Raw genomic sequence first — 21,454 nt, 5'->3', positions numbered from 1 at the left:
TCGCTGGCGACTGCCGTATACGGAGGCCGAAAGTGCAAAACCGACCCTTTTTAAACCCTTTTGTTTCCCCCACCCTAGATATGTAGTTAAAGTGTCCAAAAACCTCAACAAAACCGAAGGAAATCAGGAGAAACCTTTCGGTTCTACTCTCCGATCGCCCCAAACGAGGTAAGATTTGATATCTTTTGTTTATCTATTTAAGGATAATAGAAATAAAGAGGAAAAGGAACAAAGAAATCACCTTTCCGTTCGATTGTTTCTCAATATTAGTTGTTTTTGTATTGATTTGCTTTTCTTGAATATTCGAAAAAAAAAAAAAGAGCCAGTTACAATCGTTTTCATTCGGCTTTATAGTCGATTTTGTCACACTGTCTGCTTTATTTTTGTCGCTGTTGCGTGTCCTTCTTGTTTTGCAGGTGGAGCAGGTGGTGGATGTGGGTAGGTGACTGGTGCTGGAGAGTTGGTGGCCATGGCAGACGGCAGAAGGCTGAAGACCCTAGGTGCGGCGCACCTAGGTTTTGGTTGCTGATTTGATTGGGATGGGCTAGGGTTTGTGATGGCTATTGGGCTAGGCTTAGTGGGCTTTTGAATTGGGTTATTGTTGTTTGGGTTAGGGTAGGTTAGTTGTAATGTATTTGGCAGATGGGTTATTTTGTTTTGGGTTTTATTGGGTTTAATTTAAATGGGTCATGGGTAAAATTGGGCTATAACAATTGAATTCCTAGGTGATCTGATTACACCTAAATAAAAAGGATTGGTGACAACTCTCATTTTCGTTTTCAAAATCAAAGTCGACCCCCTTTTCAGAAAAATGGTTTCGACAATCATTATCATTGTATTATTGTTATTCTTAAATTATTCGTGCTTCATAAAAGAATTCTCCGAGTCAGAGTTTCTTTTTTTTTTCATTAAACTGATTAAGGTAAAAACTTCAAACAATCATGTAGTTTATACAGGTGGATTACTTATTTTTTTTATGATTGTGATATTATGTATATGAATGTGTGCCTATTGAATTTTTTTGGGTTATTATAGTTTATTTGAAATAAATATACTATTGTTGAGACTTTGGGTAGTCTACCTTATTTGGTCACTTATTTTCATATCCTTAGATTTTTCTCTATGATTTGCATAAGGTAAGTGAGTAATTCATAACAAACAAGCTGTTTGTATTTTGAGAATTTAAAGTTTTTGCTGGAATTTTTCTTTAGTTTCTTTGTTCCGTTGACTTTTGATTACTAGTTCAGGATATGTTTTTTCCCCTCAAAGCATGTTTTATTGATGTTTGTTTATTTGCATAATTATACCATGTTTTTCTTTTTTGGGAATTTTAATGTTGTATGCTTTAGTGTCAATCTAAACGAATTATGATTTTTGTCAATTTGGTTTAATGGATATTCGTTGACATTATTAATTTTATGTTATGAATATTTATTCAGTTTTTGGATATTTTGCAGTAAATTCATGTTAATCATAATATATGTTTAAAGAATTTGGTTTTAAATTTGGTTCTATAATATAGGTTTTGACATCTTATGTTTCCAAATATTTTGTTAAATTATGATGATATGATTTATTGTATGAATTGTGGGATATGCCAACTATTATGATTTTGTTTTTGAGATTTATTGGCTTGAAAATATTTTTCAAGTATTCATGCGAATCTCTGTCTAATTATACAACTTTAGATTTACATGGTAAATTCAAGGTAAGTTTTTCTATTTGATTATGAATACATATATATGCATGAATTGTTTTGGTGTTTTTGCCCATGCCAAAATTATGAATGCATATGCTTGTTAATTATTTGACTTTGAACCACTACATTATTTTTGTTTAATTTTTATATATATGATTTTGGAAGAAAAAAAACTGTCAAAGATTAAGGTTTTTGACTTTTTATTACATTATTAAGACAACTTTATTTTGAGTTATTTGAGTCTATAAAATAATAAAAAATAGTTTTGACATTTGGCTATTAGGTAAATTTTAAATTTGAATATTGGTATGTCTATATATATTTTAAAATAACTTAATTGAAGCAATAAGTTAACAAAGTGATTTTTTGTATAAATTATTTTGTTTTAAAATATAAAAGTTATGTGCATGTAACTTAAGTTATGTTAATATTGATCGGCAAAATGAAAGTTAATAATATTACACGTGCAACTATGGTAATAAACATGTGACAATTATTCGGTTTTACATGTGAGCAATAAATTGACCCAAAGGAAGATTTATGATTCGACATGTTCTTATTGTCAATGTTTGATTATTATACTAATATATCACTTACAAGCTAATATTTGTCCAAAGATAAAATATTAATGGAGTGTGATATCTTGATATGAGGTTTACCTTTATTCAAAATTATTTTGGTTTAAATTTGAAATCTTATGTGAGGTTGTTTATGGTTTATGATTTATTCAACTATTATTATATTTGCTAACATCATTGTATGTTGTTTTGGGATAAATATATATACATATATATATATACATATACTATTATTTTTTAATTTGATTGAAAGATGAAATTAAGAGAAATATTTTAAAACCAATAAATTCAAATTAACATCAACCTAAACACAACAATTTGCATATCAACAAGCCATAAAAAGGCATACAAATCAAGCCAAAATCAAGTATTAAACATGAAATATCATCACATACAACCAAAATGCCCTTGGCACCTCAAATGACAACTTAATACATGTCAACCAAATATCCAAATTAACCTAGATATCCAAATGCATATATGCATAATTGTACCAATTATACTATTTCAAAATCAATCATCAATATACCTATAAGTTTTCCATCATTTAACCATATCAAACACACATTAAATATGAAAAGGGCACATATATGAATACATCAAAATATACAAAACACAAGCCATTCAAATGGCTAGTCTCAACAAAACATTTGTATACCAACATTAGCTAAATTAACCTATACATGCCAGTATAACCAAAAATAATTTACTAAAAATACCAAAGAGCCGATGGATACTGTAAAATAGCTCCGACCAGTTTCCAACCCGTATGAGTTTCCGATTACTATAAAATATGGAAAATAACACAGAGTAAGCATTTAAGCTTAGAAAGTTCGTATAATATAGAATTTAACTTACCATATTTCCATAAAATAGGTAAATAAATATAGCATATCTCAATCCATTTGGCCAAAAGTCTAAACACATGATCACAACATATTAGCCATGAAAATCACATATAAGATCCAACACACATGGTTGAATTCATCAAATAATCATATTTCATTATTTCATATAAATATCGGTAATAGTTCATAATAAACTCATATAATTTCATAACAGAACTATGTTCGTTGAACCATTTAAAATATCGTTGGATACACAGGTGGTACACATTAAGTGTATTGAATTGTAATTCGTCAATTCATATTCATATATGCTCATATGAGCTGTAAACGGGAAGCTCCTCTGAGCTGAATAACGGAAAACTCATGTAAGCTGAATAACGAGAAGCTCATGTGAGCTAAGTAACGGCAAGCTCATGCGAGCTAACTATCGGGAAGCTCATAAGAGCTATGGTGTGTCCGCAACACAGCAGGGCCCCAACCAAATCGGTAACCCTAATGACATGTCATTTGTATCTTACGAATTCCTATGGTTCAAACGGAACTTGGTAATTTTCAGATATACAACCTATATTTATTCATGGCGATTATACAATTCACAAACAACAATTCAATTTAACACATATAAATGTACAAATTAATTACACAAACTTACCTCGACAAATGTACGTAGATACGAAGGGACTAATCTGATATTTTTCCTTTGCCAAGATCTAACTCCGTACTAGGTCTAACCGGATCTATACGAATGAATTTACTCAATTTGATATAATTCATATTCAATTTAGTTCAACACATATTTTTGGCAAAATTATTATTTTCCCATATACTTTTAATTCATTGCAAATTAGTCCCTAGGCTCGGAAAATAACTTTCATGCAATTTAATCCTTACTCAAGCCTAGCTGATTTTTATACATATTAAAGCAACCAATATTTTTCATAAAATTCACAATTTTACCTTAAATTTATCATCTTTTTCAATTTAATCCCTAATTGATAATTTCATCAAAATTCTCTTTACAAAAGTTGTTTATTAACAACCTTTCATTTTCTATCATAAAACTTCATAATTCAAGCATACTCATCAATGTAAAAACCCTAATACTTTAACGGTTTTGCAAATCAATCCTCGAGCTAGCTAGATTAACATATTACGATCTCGGAAACATAGAAATTATTAAAAATGGGATTAAAATACAAACCTAATTGAGTAAAATAAGTTTGCTAATATCTCAAGTTTTCATGGATAGGGTTTCTTCTTCTTTTTGTTTTGGTGGTAGATGATGATAATAGATTTTTTTATTTAATATCACTTAATTTATCAATTTCCAAAATTACCCTTAATAATTCATTAAATTTCCAATGATGGCTATTCATGATTAACAACTAAGCATTTTAATGGTCTATTTACCATATAAAGACCTCCAATTTAAAATTCTATAGTTATTTAATACCTTTAGCTATTAGAACTCAACTTTTGCACTTAATGCAATTTAGTCCTTTACATCAAATTAGGTATGTAAACGGTAAAATTTCTTAACAAAACTTTTATACGGTATTTCTATCATACTATAGACCATATAATATTAATAAAAATTAATTTTTCTGACTTCAAATTTGTAATCCCGAAATCACTGTTCTGATTTCACTGAAACGGGTTGTTACAAATTTATTAGCTTATAATACGGGCATATTCGTAGTTATGAAAAATATAGCAGTCAATCTGAATTCGTCTATGTTATGTGGTGCTAAAGCCTAAATATCTAGTATCCGCCATATTTGGATGGCATCATAGCTCTTTCTGAAATCTTATGGAATCTAAGTTGTTTGACATCTTGGTTTGTTCCATTATTCTATAAGAAGAATGTGTTGGAATTCTTCTAGATAATCTAGAATAATTCTCATCGGTATGAGTATGCATTGGTCTAAGATAGGATATGGTATGATTATCAGACTTAGTAAGGGTACCTGCCAAATGAAAGATATGTAAGTAGTATCCATCAAGAGAATAGTATCAATGATCAACTGTTCTGGAATAAACATTGAAGGTTGTTTGATGATAATAGAAGATATTGTATCATCTGGTAAGATCTGGAGATAGCCAAAGAGTTAAGTGAAAGATAATAAGTAAAGAACGGTAAGTATGTATAAAGTATATATATGAAGTTGTGAAGGTATCCGCCAAAGACAAAAACGGTAATCCAAAAAGTCAGAATGTAGAATTCAGCAAGAAAAGTTTAAAGGTATTTTGTAATTAAACTCGTTAACTTTTTATAACTTACAAATGTTATGTTTATATTTCGGGTATTGTTGTAAATGATTATGACAAGAGGGACGACATCAGGAATGCATCAAGGAATAGGCGAATTGAGTTATTATGCATATAGTGGTCAATTTGGAAAAGTAGCGTATAGTAGGATTACGACCTTTAAAGTCTTTCTTTAGTAAAATTTTATGTTGTAATTAAATTATGATAAGTCTAATGTATTATATTATATTTAAATACTTTTCTTTGTTTCTATAATAATGATATTTTATATAAAAAAAAAAATCTCAAGTCAAGAGTTCAAAAAGGCTGTTTGTAAATTTTGTTAAGTGTTATGTGTAGTAATACCCAAGACCCGAACCCGGTGATTAAGGTTAGGTTAAGGGTGGTACAAGTTGGTATCAGAACCCGATTTAGTCGATCCTCTAGCAGTTAATGTGGGAGATAGCCCTGTATGCATAATGCACCGAATCTAGCTTAGTCACTCAGGTATGTTAACACTTTTGTTTATGTGAATGATGTTTTGTTAACACTTTTGTTTTATTAATGATGGCAAAAAATATTACATTAATAACCGAAAGAAAAGTACAAGATAGAACAAATAGAAAATTTTAATTTCCTCCTTCAGTGGGCTAATTTGTGGCTCAGTAAGGACTTCTTCTGTTTGAAGATGATCTTCGAGGTTTTGCTCCATATCTGTTGAGTCATTTTCATTGTCTTCAACTTCGGGCATAGTGGGAATTAAAAAGTCAATTGATTGTTTCCATTCTCTTTGAAAAGATTCTCAATCATCACCCAAAGGGTGGTAGACATTGAAATTTAACGACTCAGTAGAGATATCCTTAAGGCAGTTAAAGTCTACTCTATTAAGATCAAGAGGACCTGCAGCCACTTGGGCGTGTAGAACTTAGTTGGATCCCAACTTCGGCAGAGCTTCATTAAAGTTCTATTTGGTGTCCTCCTGGAATCTTCTGAAAGCTTCTTCATTAGATTAGCGAAGACTTTCTAACTCTGCTTTGTGGCATTCTTCTTGAGCTTTGAGCTTCTCCTCCTAGGTGGATTCTTTATCCTTCAGCGGATTGATCTCCTCCTTTAACTAATCACGTTCAGTCTACATCTCTTTATATTTTCCTTTCAAAGCCATGACACGGGCATCAAGTCTTGCAATCAGGCTGACAGATTCTTGATGATCTCGGCATAATTCAGTCATAGAGTTTTTACCAGTTTTCAAAGCCTTCTCCAAATCATCAATTTTAGTATTATATTGATCACTAGCTTCTTGGAGAGCCAACTCCAAAGTCCATATTCTACAAATAAAGCTTGTGATGATTTTGCCAAAAGTGATAGTGGAGATAATTCAGAGTTTAAGAAGAGATGGGAGAATAGAGCCTCCTTCATATGCTAAGGCACAAATATGAGCAAAGCTAAAATAAGACCTCTAATTGTTGTCTCAAAGCCAAAAGAGAATTGATGCAAACAGATATAAACAAAACCTATTCTAGTTTTCACTATGGAACAAAATCAAATAATCAGTAGATTTTCCCAAAGAAAAGACTTATGATGACAACATGCCATTGCTAAATGTAAGATGTATTAAAAAGTTTTGGGCAAGGCAAGTAAATTTAAAGCGTTTTGAAAGTGTACAGAAATGGTCCTTAACATAGTTTATTGAATATATATGTATGTATATATGTATATGTGTGTGTGGGTGTGTGTGGGTGTGTAGGTATATAGAGATTACTTCTTTACATCGCCCTCATCTTCTTTTCTTTGCCATCATTGGCTTGTTCTTTGGATTTGTCAGTCTTCGAACCTTTCCAATTATTTGCGCGCACCGTGTTCTTTAAATACTTATTTGATGTAAAATAAATTACAAAAAATACATTTAGCTTACTGTTACTATTTATATATATATATGGACCATGTTAATATATTTTTATATAGAAAAAGTACAGATACCATTAACTAAAATAAAATTTTAAGAATATGTTTACTGGTCCTATTCAGTTTTATCGGTTCTTTAGTGATTGAACCCACTAAACTGGAGTGCCCAGTGATTTCCAGTTCAACTAGTTTACCTTGGATGTCAAACTGGGGAAATATGGAAATCAGACATGTTGCTTGATATATTAAAGCAAGTTAAAATTAAAACTAAAACTGTAGTGCAAAAAGTGAACAAGAAACTATACTATAAGCTTGTATGAAAAAAACACCATTTGAAATTTCCCAAATAAATAATTACATCAGTGATGCCACTGCTGGGGTTAAACAAAGCAGTACCAAACATAAAAGCAACAGTGGGTCCACTGAAGACCTAAAACATCCAATTTGCAAGACTGAATCATCAACTCTGTTTCATACCCCAGCATTCCTGTCACAAGAATCCTTGTTCTATTATTGCCTTTTGTAGAAAAGAGAATGACCCAGAGCCATCATAAAACACCAATCAACAATATCTTCTATTTTTCTTAATTACTAAATCCAATTATCGTCACACTTTTTACACTCACTTTTGTGTTTCAAAATTCCAAACCACCCAACCCAACCCAACCCAATTATTTGTTTGCTAGAGCAGAGCTGCACTTGCCCTTCAGCAGAGTATTGTGACAGTTGCAACATATCACGATTCAAAAATCTATTTCTCCTTGCTAGTCTTGGCTTACAATTGTTGCTGCATATTCTTGAAGATAATGCCGCTAGCATCAGCATACAATGGATAAATCTTGGAGACCAACAACAGTTGCAACACTTTTGCAACGTGTCCATTCTAAAACTCTGTTTATTTACCTCTGGTCATACCAATGTCACTCACTTCTCACTGTTCCATTCAGAACTTGTGTTATTAATTAGAAACTGCAGCAATCTGTTAAATGAGCATAATCCTTCTCTGGCTCTCCTACCATCGAGAATGTGAATTCTTATAATCATTCCAATTCCCCCGCCAATATCGTCTGCTTGAACTCCTCTCATAATGATAGCCATAGTCATCTCTTGCTCTTTCAAATGCATTGCTTTTGCTTTTGATTGGAGTTTTTCTGATCTCCTCTTCAAGATCATACTCTGACCGCTGGTAAAAGGAAAATGGTAAATGAAAACAAGGCAGAAAAAAAATTTAAAGGTAGTCTGTAGAAGAAACTATCAAAAAAAAAAAACTGCAGGGGAAGAAGCCCTTTATCAATGTAAAGGAGTTCAGTTGAACTCGGAAGAAATGTCACAGCACCAAGATCTTTAACATTCGGATACAAGCCAACTCAAATCTGGACATCTAACTAGATCCTTTTGACTTACAAATGTGTTTAATACATATTAGTGCAAGTTGGCTCCAATGTAGACAATATTCAAATCAAAATGACAGACCATCAACCATCATTTCCTCTGATTTAGAGAATCTCCCAGTACAATTCAACAAATTTTCCGGCACCTATATGATGAAATCATCCTACCCGTAACTTCTTTATGGTCATCTAATTAAGGAATGAAACAGTTACTGAAAATTTTCCTTGTCACGAGTCTTATCTGTAGATTCTATGGGTGATTTCCAGACAGAAATAAGGGGAAAAGGATTGGTAGCACAGACAATCAGCAATTAATGAAGCAGAAAAACTAAGTTGTAAGTTGACAACAACTATGATAGAATGACAAATTTGAAAGCAATTACGCACAGAAACATCTCAAATTTCAATCAGATGGATAGCACACCTTCTCAGTATCTGATAGTACTGCATATGCCTCTCCAATCATTTTAAACAGCCTGTCAGCGTCCTTGTGAATTTCCTCAGCAATTTCCTTCCAGAGTTGCCCCTCATCTCCAGTTTCACTCCTTGCCAAGAATTGACCAGCCTAATTCAACACAAGAAAAGCAAATAGACTGCCATGACAAACTAGTCATATGAAAGAATTCAATTCACTAAGTATAGCAATGTCAAACCTTGTCTGGGTGATGCCTAAGAGCTGCTTTGCGGTATGCCTTCTTAACATCAGATGTGGAGTCCGATGGTTTAACTCCCCTGTCATTGCAATTAAGAACTCTTTTAGAAGACTAAAATAAAATTGTCACTGCTACAAGCTGAATATCTGAACAGGTATTATCAAAAGAATTTCTTCTGGGTCCCATCTCTGCACTAAAGTAGGGTAGAGAACATGCTTTTCCAGTTTTACTACTTCCAAACAAAAAGAACCAAGTATTATCAAAACAATGGTTACAGAGAAGTAGACCAGAGAAAATGCTTGTTCCAGTTTTAGTACTGATAGAAATTCCGCAAAGATTCCCACTAGATGATCATGGCTATGACTTGGAATCAAAACTATCACTTGAGGATAAGAATTTCAATACAGAATCATTGAACAAAATTGAAACATGTGCTTTAAGTGCTAGAGCCTAGAAAGACACTAATTATGCTGCAAACTGTATACTACAAAATCATGCAAATTTAATCAAATTTTATACAAGATGCAAATGCTGTATTAAATGAAGACCACAAGCAGTTCATCCTCTTTGAAAGTTGAAAGCATAATACATTACAGAGAAAAACCCTGTTCCTAGGCTTCGCGAAGAACTTACAAAATGAGGTATAAATTTAAAGGGATTTCTCTTTTAGCTTCTTCTTGCACAGATGATAACCGCCGCTGAGCTTGCCTTAACTCTTTTAAGTTTCCAGTAGATTTATCCTTAGTGCCAGACTGGTGAGATGTTTTATCACATTGCTTTTCAAGAATTGAGATAAGTCTTTGAAGATCGCTAGATGCTTGTCCATAGTCTCTGATCATCTCATGTAATGATGCTCTCCTGGAAACTGCCTGCTTAGCAAGCAGGAGCAGTCAATGAGTACACAGTTATGCAGCAATGGTAGTTATAATAATTTTGACATGAAAATCAAACACACAAATGTAAAGACAAATGAGGAAATGAATAAACTGCTTTTATATCTATGACATGCCTTCCCTCACCATTCAAGCTTTTGATAGAGATAAATTTAAAGTTGTAATGTCCATAAGAAACCTAGAATAGTTATGGTACACTGGTTAATGAGCTCAATAACACTCAAGCTTTTTCATATATTCAGTTAGTTTTTTGCTCACACTTTCATAACGTATCTCAAAAGCATTCAAGAAACTGTTAAGCTAAAAAATGCAAGGCACACAATTGGTAGTAGATTTGGTTTAACAAATTTATATTTCAAGAGCTAGAATTGGATCTATCGATGCACAAGAAAGGGAGGTTTTTTTGGGAAAAGGTAAAGATTTATTGAGGATCATAGATCAGTACATCCCAAGAAATATAAACCAGAAAAACTCCAACAAAACACAAGCAACACAGGAAAGGCATACAAACACGAACCAGAGACCAAAATCATAAACACGATAACTCCTTAGGCAAGATTATTCAGCAGGAAGTCAGCGCGCGCGACCAATAGATTTGGAGAAATTCAGAAAAAGAATTTTATTTTTTCATCACGAAGACAGCCACCAATACCAGCCAGACCAAAGGCTCCAATGACAGATCCATCGACATTAAATTTAAGATACCCTAATGGAGGCTTCCATAGGCAGGCAATTTGTGCTTTGAAGAATTTTTAGGGGGCAGAAATTGCAGGAGGCTGCAGTAAAATCAACTGTCAAAGAAAAGCTCTTAGGCCATTTTGCATGGTACCATCATGCCATTCTAAGTTTAATAATGTCAATAAGCTGATCAAAGACCAATGATTTGCCATTAAAAATAGTTTCATTCAAAAACCACTGCGACCACACAATGGCAAAAAAAGCCATAAACCAAATTTTGCTACATTTATCAGCAGGTAAACATATTGCCAAGCAATGAAGAAAGATAGTGGATCCTTCAGTAGGAATGATGCCAAATTTTTAACACAGGTGAAGAATAGGTGGTGAATTGATTCCAACTCCAAACCACACAAACAACAAGTGGCAAAATCTGAGGGAACAATACCTCATTTGGCCAACTCAGTCTTCGTAGGGAACCTGCACCTAATGAGTTGCCAGAAATACTTCGACCTTCAGGGGAGCAATGAGACAAACATGCTTCCAACCAGTTTCCCTAACCTCGACATGAGTGAAAAAAAGTGCAAAAAAGATATCCAGTATACTATCAGCTACTAGAAGCACTCAAATAACATAATCAGCAATAGGAGGGCTAGGAGGTAGATTGTTGAGAGTTTATTGGAAAGCATTCAGTTTGCTCAAGTTCCTAATCAAAAGGATTTCTTCTCAAAATTACATTCCAACTCCACTTACTATTGATGACAGTTCCAAAATCAGACAACTTACCCTCCTTTTAACAACAAAAGCATAAATCCGGGGAAAACACTCATTGAGAGGACAGGTACCAAGCCAGCAGTCAGACCAAAAGTTTATATCACTCCCATCCCCTATGAGAACTTCAAATTGTTGTTAGAGGAGACATCCATTGGATCAGAAGAAAATAACGGGAGAACAATGTTTATCTAGACCTACTGTTAACTCTCATGGGCAGGGGCGAGGGAAATGGCAATTTGTGGGTTGCTCTGTTAAATCTACTATCACCTTGAGGGGCCACACCATCAATTGACTTGAACGGATACCTGCCTAGAGGAACCTCCTTGTTCTGTTGTCCCTGATAGTTCTCACGCGCTTGATTAGTCATATTTGTCCTTTGGAGCATGAGAAACTTTGGGGGAAGTTGACAAGCCTCTAGGCTAGTACAGACCCTTGACACTTGGATGATTTTACCATCAATCTTCTAATTGTTAGCCCTTGCAGTTGGTCTCTGCATCTCATGCTCACATTTGTATCTAACAAAAGCGAAGGTAGTGGACCAATACTTTCTCTTGTTCCAGTCCGCGATTTAAACGTAAACAGCCCTACCATACATGCAGAAAACTAGCCAAAGGACTGATTTAAAGGTCCTCCTTAATTGCTTCAGTGGATATTTAACATATACCAGAGACTAAGATGTTTCTTGTTTATAGACTTAATTTGTTGTCTAGGTGTTAGGCCAATTTGGTTCAGTCATTAATATTGGATGCACAGGTCACTTGTTAAATGGTGCTACCCATATGTCATAAGTTTAGAGAATGTTGTGCTTGTTACTTTATATTTAGGTCGTAGTTCCCCACGTCTTACCAGGTGGATTTAGGTTTGATGCTTAACAGGTTTTATTACATTTGGATATATACTTCACCTCTCTAGCAATCTAAAAGGTTTAAAGGTTTTATCACTGATATGTTAGAATGATCCTGTTCACCTTGCTTCCCATATGTAATTTCTATCTATCTTCAAATGGTAATTATCATGGATCACATATTACCTACCACTCGCATCTTTGCAATTAAAATCAGTAAAAGCTCAAACTTAAAATTGGAATATCCGAGTGAGCAAGGAATTTTTTGAATCATGATGAATTAAGGGTAATCAACTATACTAATTTCGTAAGTACCTATAAAGTAAGCATAGTTGGAAACATTAAAATCCAAGTCCAACAAGTTTATTTATATCAATATTTTGATTGCATATACTAGATCAAAGAAATAAGCCTGATTAAGTAATGAGAAAGCAACCCATCAAGCACATACTCAAGATTTAAATATCAACAGTATAAAGAAAGTCTTGTTAAGAAGATTCATTAGTATTTATACCATCGCCCCTAATGAACCAATCTTTGGTTATTAATAGAAAGAAGAGCCAAATCTCATAAGCCTAATCAAATCATCTTTGTAATAAAATCCATATAGCTACTACACTTTTAAAGCTTTCCTTGGTCAAAAAGACAAGAAGAAAAAAGATAGGAGAAACACATACCTTGGTATAATTTTCATTAAGGGCCATTGCTAGACTGCAATCTGCAATTGCATCAGCAATTTGACCCAAAGCTTGGTGTGCAGCAGCACGATTACAAAAGCATATTGCTGCAAAAGGCCGTGATTCAACATTGCTTGACAAAGCAAGTGTGTAGTGTTCTAGAGCTTCTGTATACCTACCAGAACAAACTGCTTCATTCCCGGCAGTCTGAAATAACAAAAAAGGCAAATGGGATAAAATTTAAAAGAAATGAAGGATATGAGAACCTCAGGAGGCAAAATTCGAAACACACAAAGGGATCAACAGAAAAAGGGGGGAAGGTCAAAGTAAAATGAGGGTGGATTAAAGAAAGGATAAGAGCACTAGATTTGTTCCATGAAAAAAAAGGTAAATTTTTTTTACGACATATGCTTTCCACCAACATCGAATTCTCCTAAAACTTCTTCGGAACACAATTGATACTGTACTGCTATCAGCATCAATAACATTTAACATTCAGATGCCACTATCGAAATGACCACAATAATTTTGATAGATGATATCGCCCCATAATCTTTTGTTTCATCATCCACAAGCATAATAGTTCTCCCACCCTATTTCCTTTAATCTTATCAATCCCCAAAAACTTATGCACAAAAATGACACCAATAGAGAAAATATGTTATGGTTTTTCCTGTCCCTTCCAGGCAACTGTTTCAAGGGACTTACCCCTGGCAAGGACAACATGGAATTCTTCCCTGCATGCTAAAAGATATGGGTACCATGGCATTAAGGTCAAGCACTAGGGTGAGAAATTTCCATGGATTATTAGCATCTTCATGTCAAAAACTACCTAAGAACTTGAACCATCCCAGTATTCAAGAGAATGAATACACAATGAATAACAACCATCGAAGGGCTATAGCACATACCTTAAGGCGCAAAAGTTCTCGAATGGTAACAGCCAATGAAACTGACGTTTCTAAAATTTTGCTCCCATGCCTACAAAATTACAATCAGAATCAGGACCCTTTTAGCATTGTAGAAAATGGATGGACAACACGGGATAAAGCTACAGTAAATTGGAATTAGTCGTGCATCAAAAAGATAATGTATTACTCGTCCTTCCAAGATCCCACGTGCTCAAGCTTCTGAAGTAATTCAAGTGCCTTTTCAAGCTTGCCCATATAGAAGTATGACTTGGACATCAAGTGCCCCCTCCACAGCATTGCAATAGAATAACACCCACAACCATCTGTGCTTGTTATTTGTTTGTCTATCTCTGCTTCAGAAGAACTATTTTGAGCAACATAAAGAGGTTGTTCGCACAACTGAATTGCTTCTTCATATTTCTTAAGCTGCAACAGACCAAAAGATGTGCAATCCAAACTTACATTGTTTCTTATGGCATATAAATAAAATGCTCAAATGAAAAGAATAATTAAACGAAAAGTGAAAACCTAGGGGAAAAAGAAAAGAGAAACCAAGTGGAATCATAAGTCAAAAGAGCACAGACCATATAAAGAGCCTCTGCCTTCATTTCAAGCAATTTTTCAGAACGTGAACTAATAGACAAGGCCTCAGAAATTGCATCTAATGCACTAGATGCTGCATTGGATGACTTTTCTTCCAAAAGTATTGCAGAATGTTTTGTAAGTTCATCCACTCTCTGCATATCAAAAAAGCACAGAATCAGTCATCACCCCACCTTCCCAACCCACATATGCATAGACAAAGATGTCTTCCAGTAATCTAAGCCTTGTAAAGCTTAAGTGCTCAACTCTAAGCTTGCGCCACCTAAATTCTATTACTCAAACTGTACAATCAGTTTATATTTTATTGCCAAGTCTAAAATATATTTTCTGACCAGCCAGTGTGAAAATAGCCACTGGATTCCAGATAATTCGTACATATAGTATATCAAAAATCAAGTCAATGTTAGTAATCTATTACTTAAACATTATGATTTAACCACTATTATATTTGCATCCATATCAAATGAAGACAAGAAATTTTTTGTTTACTTTATCTTCGTAATTTATTTTGCTCAGAATTAAGTGTGAAATTTAGACATATGTACGTGTCCAATAGGAATATTTTCTTCTTTTCTAAAGCTTTTATTCAGATTGGGTTGGGGGTAGTAACATCCATTATGAGCATTAAATGAGTCCAACTTAGGTGCTTTAGGAAAAGGCAAGGTCCATGGTCAAGCATATAACATCAAGCACTACAAAGTAGTTCACTTTATCCAACAAAACATACAAATTTTCCTCTTTTTTATTGGGAGAAGGAGGGGTTGTCAAAATACACTCAGAAATTGAGATGTAGAGAGTTTGAGATTATCTCTATTCCTATTATAAACAATAAAGGCAGAAAAGAAAACATTAAATTATGTTATCTGGACTCAAGAAATGGAAGAGAAATTCGATTGGGCAAGCTATTTTTAGTGCAAACAGCCTTACACAAAAGGGCACCTAGGTAGACCAAGCATGATCCTGATCAACTTGAAAGGGTCTAAGGTGCTTTTTTTTTTCTAGCACTAAGGCAGAGCACCTTAAGATCACTGTTTGCTTCACTAATCCGATTGGGGTCTGTTGGACTTTGATTCCATCAGCGACTTTGAAACCAATGGAATATGGATGGGGGGGCCTCTCTTTATGCAGTCAGAGTATGCAACTTAATAAAATATAATTATTATAAGCAATATAATAACTCATGAGCTCCATGACTTGTTTTGTGGGATCTCAAAGACTTGATATTTTTGCCAACCTCTACAAAGCCACTGCTTACATATGATGAGGACATATCAATCCAAAATGTTGCTTACCTGAGCTTTTTGGAGGCCATCTGCAGCATCTACCCTAATTCGGCGATCCAAGCACACATCAGCTCCTGAACTGAAGCACTTATTGAAATATCGAATGGCATTGTCAGTTTCCCCCAGCAGAAGGTAACAACTGCAAATTGCACACAATGAATTTTAAAATATAAATATTCCTTAAGGAAATTTTGGTTATAATTTAACATCAAATGTAACAGTTCTATGCATAGACAAGAACTTCTTAGATGAAAAGAGCAGTCAACCCTTCTCCTTCAAATCACATTCTTGAGATTGCAATAGCTTTAGCGACAACAACCGTGAAACCCCTCATATAAATAGTTTCTTTTTCCATAGCATTCCATATAAAGACTTAAGCATAGAGAACAATAAAAATTGTCAATTCCACTGTATGTTGGACCAGCATGACTTAAGTCTTAAAAGGAACTAATCTTGTTGTTCTTAAAAGGAAAAGCTTAGAACATGATATAACCCAAAATCTTAATCATAAGCTCCAAGCAAGATTTCCCTAATTAACACATCTTGGCTAACATACCAAGTTCATAAATAATTAATACAATTATTTTACCAGAATCAAATTTTCCTAAACTCATTTAAATCTTATCGCTCCAGCAAGACTTCTATGATTTCCAAGTCCAATCAATGCTTTCAAACTTCAAAACAGTAATTGGACATATAAGGAACCATACAAACCCACTAAGGTACCAAATGCATCCTAAATAAATAGCTACTAAGTAAGGCAATCCAGTTCCAGGAATATAAAAATTGCAGAACAAAACTCAATAAATCACAAAGCAAACATATATTTTAGGGCCTTACTTGCCAGCTCTAACATTAACTTTCAGAAAATTTGGATCAAGAGCAGCAGCCATCAGACAGTCTGCCAAAGCTTCCGTTATCCTTCCAAGAGACATACGAGTGGCTGCACGGTTGCTATAGCAAAGAACAAGAGGCTTGACAGAGCACCCTGAAGTCTCATTTGTGGAGACAGAGTTGATTCCCTGAGTGTAAAATTCCTCTGCTTTAGACAAATTCTCATTTCTATAAGCTTGATTTCCCCTGATACAATTTCAAATTTTCCCCACATAAATATCAATACCAAATTCTCAAAGCAATACTAATTAACGTGAAACCACATCAGCAACAAATAATCCAATGAACCTTTCTCAGACATTATCAAACACTAATCAGTCATCAAGATACCTGAGTCGCCACATCTCACAGGTTTCATGGACTGCAGCAGTAAAGGAGTTAGACCTTTGTTTGAACTGATCATTCTCCTCTTTGCTATGATGTGTAAATTTATCTTTTTGCTCACATTCTACAGGATCACAAGGTGAAAATTGGACAGAGGAAGACCCTCCTTGAACATCCAGGACTGATGTTATGGTAAATGAAGCATTACCAATTTTGACCTTACTTTTATTTCGAAGCTGGCGCTTTCTTAATGACAAACTACCTTGCCCAGAAGTTGAGGTTGCAGAAAAAGTAAACTTTCTCTCATCTTCCATGCCTGAACTAAAACAAGACTCTGTTCTCTGTTTGTTTTCTTGGGTCCCGTTTAGGCCTTCTGCTCCAGCAATGCCAGCAGCACTGCTACTAGAGAAACAGTCAGATTTGAACGCACTGGGGGCAGTTTCAGATTCACAAACTGGTTCTCTTGAAGGACCATCACCAAAAAAAGTTCTCTGATGATCATACCCAAAATTCTCTTTGTTTGGCTTACTGCATTTCTGATCACCTTCATCTTGAGCACTTTCCTTTGGTAATTGATCAGCTTCTGCAATTTCCTGATAAGGAGAAAAATCCATGGGTGAATAACATTGAGAGGAGTCTTGATTTTCTTGAGAACTGCTTTCCTGTGGCACATTATATTGCTGGGACCAATGCTTATGCAGGGAAGATTTCCTTGACTTTCCTCTCATTTTCTTTGATCTTTTCTCCTTGGTTAAGCTGCTTTTTACACCAAATTCCAATTTCCTATCCACCTCAGGGAATAAATTCTCTTTAAAGGAAGAAGGGTTCCATTTGGGTGTTCTAAAATCACTGGATGAAATTTCTGATTGATCTAGAGTGCCAATTGAGCAATTTTCATCATTCCTTTCAGTACCGACCAATGCTGCATTAATTACACCAGTATTTACTTGTGAGTTGAGATTGAGCGATGACCATGCATCAGTCCCGTTCAGCTCTAAATCATCTTTAACATGACCTTGAAAAGAATTTCCAATGTCAGAAGTCTTATCAATACCAGCCTTAAATGTAAATGGCTCGGAATCAGAGATTCCAACATTATTTTTATTACAAGAAGCAGCACCATTCACATTACCAGAGAGACATGTTGCCTCAGGATTTGCTTCTGTATCGGAATCCCTAGTTGAATTAGTACCACCAATATTTTTAGAAGAACTGATATTTAGTTTATCTAGATCATGTTCCAGTATAAATACTGAGTTTGCCCAAGAAGAACTACCAAAACAATTGCCACTTTCAAAAGCATCCTTATACTGAACATTTCTAGCAGAAACACCAAATTTTTCACTGCTTGAATTGATTCCATCTTTGCATTCATTAGAGGAGCTTTTATAGCTTGTAGCACCAAACACAAAGAAACTATTAGCACTATTCCCAATCCAGCTTTCACTTCCATTAGCATTGAAATTAACTGCAGAGGGTTCCATTTTTTGTGACCTTGTTTCACCCTCCACATTCATCTTCCCGAAATCACTACAAATTGGTTGTCCTAAGTTTTCACCAGATCTCCTTTCCAAAATAAATGAGGATGAATTGAGGTTACTAGCACCAAAAGTAGAACTCGATCCCCCCACAACATTAGTAGGTTCAACATTAGTCGGCTTCAAATCACTCTGACTAGAACCAAACACAAAACCAGCAGCACAGAAATCGGGAACTTTGAGAGTCTCACCAAAGTCTGGCTTCTCCAAATCCAAATTGGAAGCTAAATTACTCTTGCTCGAACCAAAAGTGAAATCTAAATTACTATTGTTACTGCCCTGCAAACCAGTCTCTAATTTTATCTTCCCCTCGCAGCCATCCAAACTCACGGAAGAATCACTGGATTCTCCCTTTTCTGGATTCAACTTCACCCGTCCATCACTCCCATTAGCACCAAAAACAAAACCAAACTGCTCACACTTTTCAGAACCCAGTTTCTCCATGCCACCGCGCAAATCTGCTCCAAATACAAAATCTACAGTCTCAAACTTGCCCAAAGGCTCCTCATTTCTATTCTCAACCTCAGCATGTCCACTAGATTCTCTATCACTTCCATTATTAGCACCAAATACAAAACTTGAATTATTATTATCGCTAATATTATTATTGCTATTATCACTGTTCACTCTATTCATACTCTCAGACGATGATGGATTACCACTAGTGCCTACCGGACGCGATCCTTGACCAGAATGCTTAAATGGGTTGAAACCGGAGTCGACCTCGCACTCCCCAGTTCTCACCTTCCCATTGAACTGCTTCCTCACCTTGACCAACCTCGGCCTTAGCCGAGCGGCGGACTTGGAATGAAAGCCGCTCCTGGAATCAAAACCGAAGCCGCAATCGAACTCCCCTGCATTTCCGAGATTCTTTTGGGAATGGTTGGAGTGAGGAAATTTAGTGAAATTGTGGGGTGTAGGCTCAGGGTTTTGTGGAGCGGAAGAGGGTTTAGCATTGGTAGAGAAGGCATCCTGTGATCGAAATTCGACGGCGGGCGGTGACATTTAAAAGCGAGCTTGGAATTGTAAATTTGAGAGATACTTAGGGTTTTGGTTGAAAATTTTTAGGGAAGGGTTTTACTTAGTTTTGAAGTAAAAAGGAAGGAAAAATAAATAAAAAGGAAGCGATGGAGAGTGTGAAAGTGAAATGAGTTATGAAACTGTAATGTACTGGAAGTCGCTGTCACTTTTTCGCATTTGGAAGTCTGCAATCCACGACCAACGCAAATAAAACAATAAAATAATATTACATTTCCTTACTAATTTAACACATGTGTTTTATAATAAAAAATAATTAGCATAAATTTAAAAATAATAAAAAGTTTGGAAAGGATTACTGTTTAGAGATGATGCAACAATGCACTATATCAATAACGGGCAAGTCAATTTAGGGTTAGCGTTGGATTGAGTGGAAAACTTTTTAGTTAATTGAATGTTATTTTATTATATCTATTTGATTTGAAGTTTTTCAAATTAAGTCGACTAAAATAAGATTTGAGTTGATTTAAATTGAGTAAAATTATTTTGAGTTAAATTAAAAATTAGACATATCAAATTAAAATTTTATTACAGTATAACTAATTCTAAATTGAGTATATAAATTTGAAAATAAATATATTTAAAAATCTTTTCAAACAAAAATAAATTAATACTTTAATATGATAAACTAGAATCATTAATTAACTTATTTAACTCCTCAAATTTATTATTCTAATTTTTTTACTTTTCTATATATTTTTAGATTTTTATAAATAATTTCAATTTTAAAAATATTTTGAATTTTTAAAATTATTTTTAATTTTTTTGTATTTTTTAGAGAAATCAATTTGCTCATTTTCAAATTTGACAATGACTATAAAGGTATTTACACTAATCTATTATTCAAGTTATTGAATTGTAAAATTTAACCCAATTCGAACTCAAAACTCAAATTTCTTATTCGAGTTGATTTGAATAACTTGATTCGATTAATTCAAAATTTAATTTTTTCAATTTTTCAAATCGAATCAAGTTTTGCTCAACCTTAAATAAAATAGTAATGATAAAGGTGAAATGGCTAAAAGTTGTATATATAATCCTTAACACCAAGGCAATTAGAGTAATTTTTTTTTAGTATTGTCTTCTTCTATCTATTATCATTTAAATATTCTATAATATTCATGTCGAATGTAAATTAAAAGTTGATATTTATTAATGTTGAATATATATTTGTGTCAAATATACAATATACTGTTGAACAGTTATTTTTTATTCATTATTTGGATGAGGAAAAAAATGATGATGACATTGTTTGTTTGTTTTTTTTCTTCAAATTTTGACATTGTTGTGTTGTTGTTTATTTACAATGAAGGAAAATATTATTAAGGAAAATCTTCAATGTTGTCAAGTATTGTGGTATCTCAAATATACAAGAGTGGATAAAAGTATCATAGAGGCCCTTATACTAGAATCAAATTGCATTTTGCCCACTCACTCAGAAAATGGGCTAATTAGTCCATTATATTAAATCAAAGAGTAAATCAGTCATTCTATTGAAAATTTCATCTATTTATACTATTAAAAACTGGTCTTTGTACGTCAGAATTAGGTGCACATTGCACGCCACGTGTAACTATTTGGTTATTTTGTCAATCACGCCAATTTTTAACAGTAGAAATAGATGGATTTCTTAACTAGAAGGAGCAATTTGCTCTTTAATTTAATGTAAAGGGACTAATTTG

General features: G+C 34.0%; 1 protein-coding gene across 1 annotated transcript; it reads right to left on the bottom strand.

Moving 5' to 3' along the window:
• Positions 1-7,586: 7,586 nt before the first annotated feature.
• LOC108456917 (uncharacterized) lies at positions 7,587-19,978 on the bottom strand. The gene is made up of 11 exons (XM_017755653.2): positions 17,203-19,978; positions 16,819-17,058; positions 15,988-16,117; positions 14,677-14,829; positions 14,280-14,518; positions 14,093-14,162; positions 13,182-13,388; positions 9,952-10,187; positions 9,319-9,397; positions 9,090-9,230; positions 7,587-8,457 (listed from the first exon to the last, which is right to left on the bottom strand). The coding sequence occupies exons 1-11, from the start codon at positions 19,737-19,739 to the stop codon at positions 8,287-8,289; spliced, it is 4,203 nt and encodes a 1,400-aa protein (XP_017611142.1). The 5' UTR covers positions 19,740-19,978; the 3' UTR covers positions 7,587-8,286.
• Between the last annotated feature and the right edge of the window lie 1,476 nt (positions 19,979-21,454).

This window comes from Gossypium arboreum, chromosome 9 (assembly GCF_025698485.1).
Source record: "Gossypium arboreum isolate Shixiya-1 chromosome 9, ASM2569848v2, whole genome shotgun sequence".
In the NCBI taxonomy this organism is placed as follows: Eukaryota; Viridiplantae; Streptophyta; class Magnoliopsida; order Malvales; family Malvaceae; genus Gossypium; species Gossypium arboreum.
Note: the sequence above shows the minus strand (reverse complement) of the source record. Positions and strands in the feature narration are given on the sequence as shown.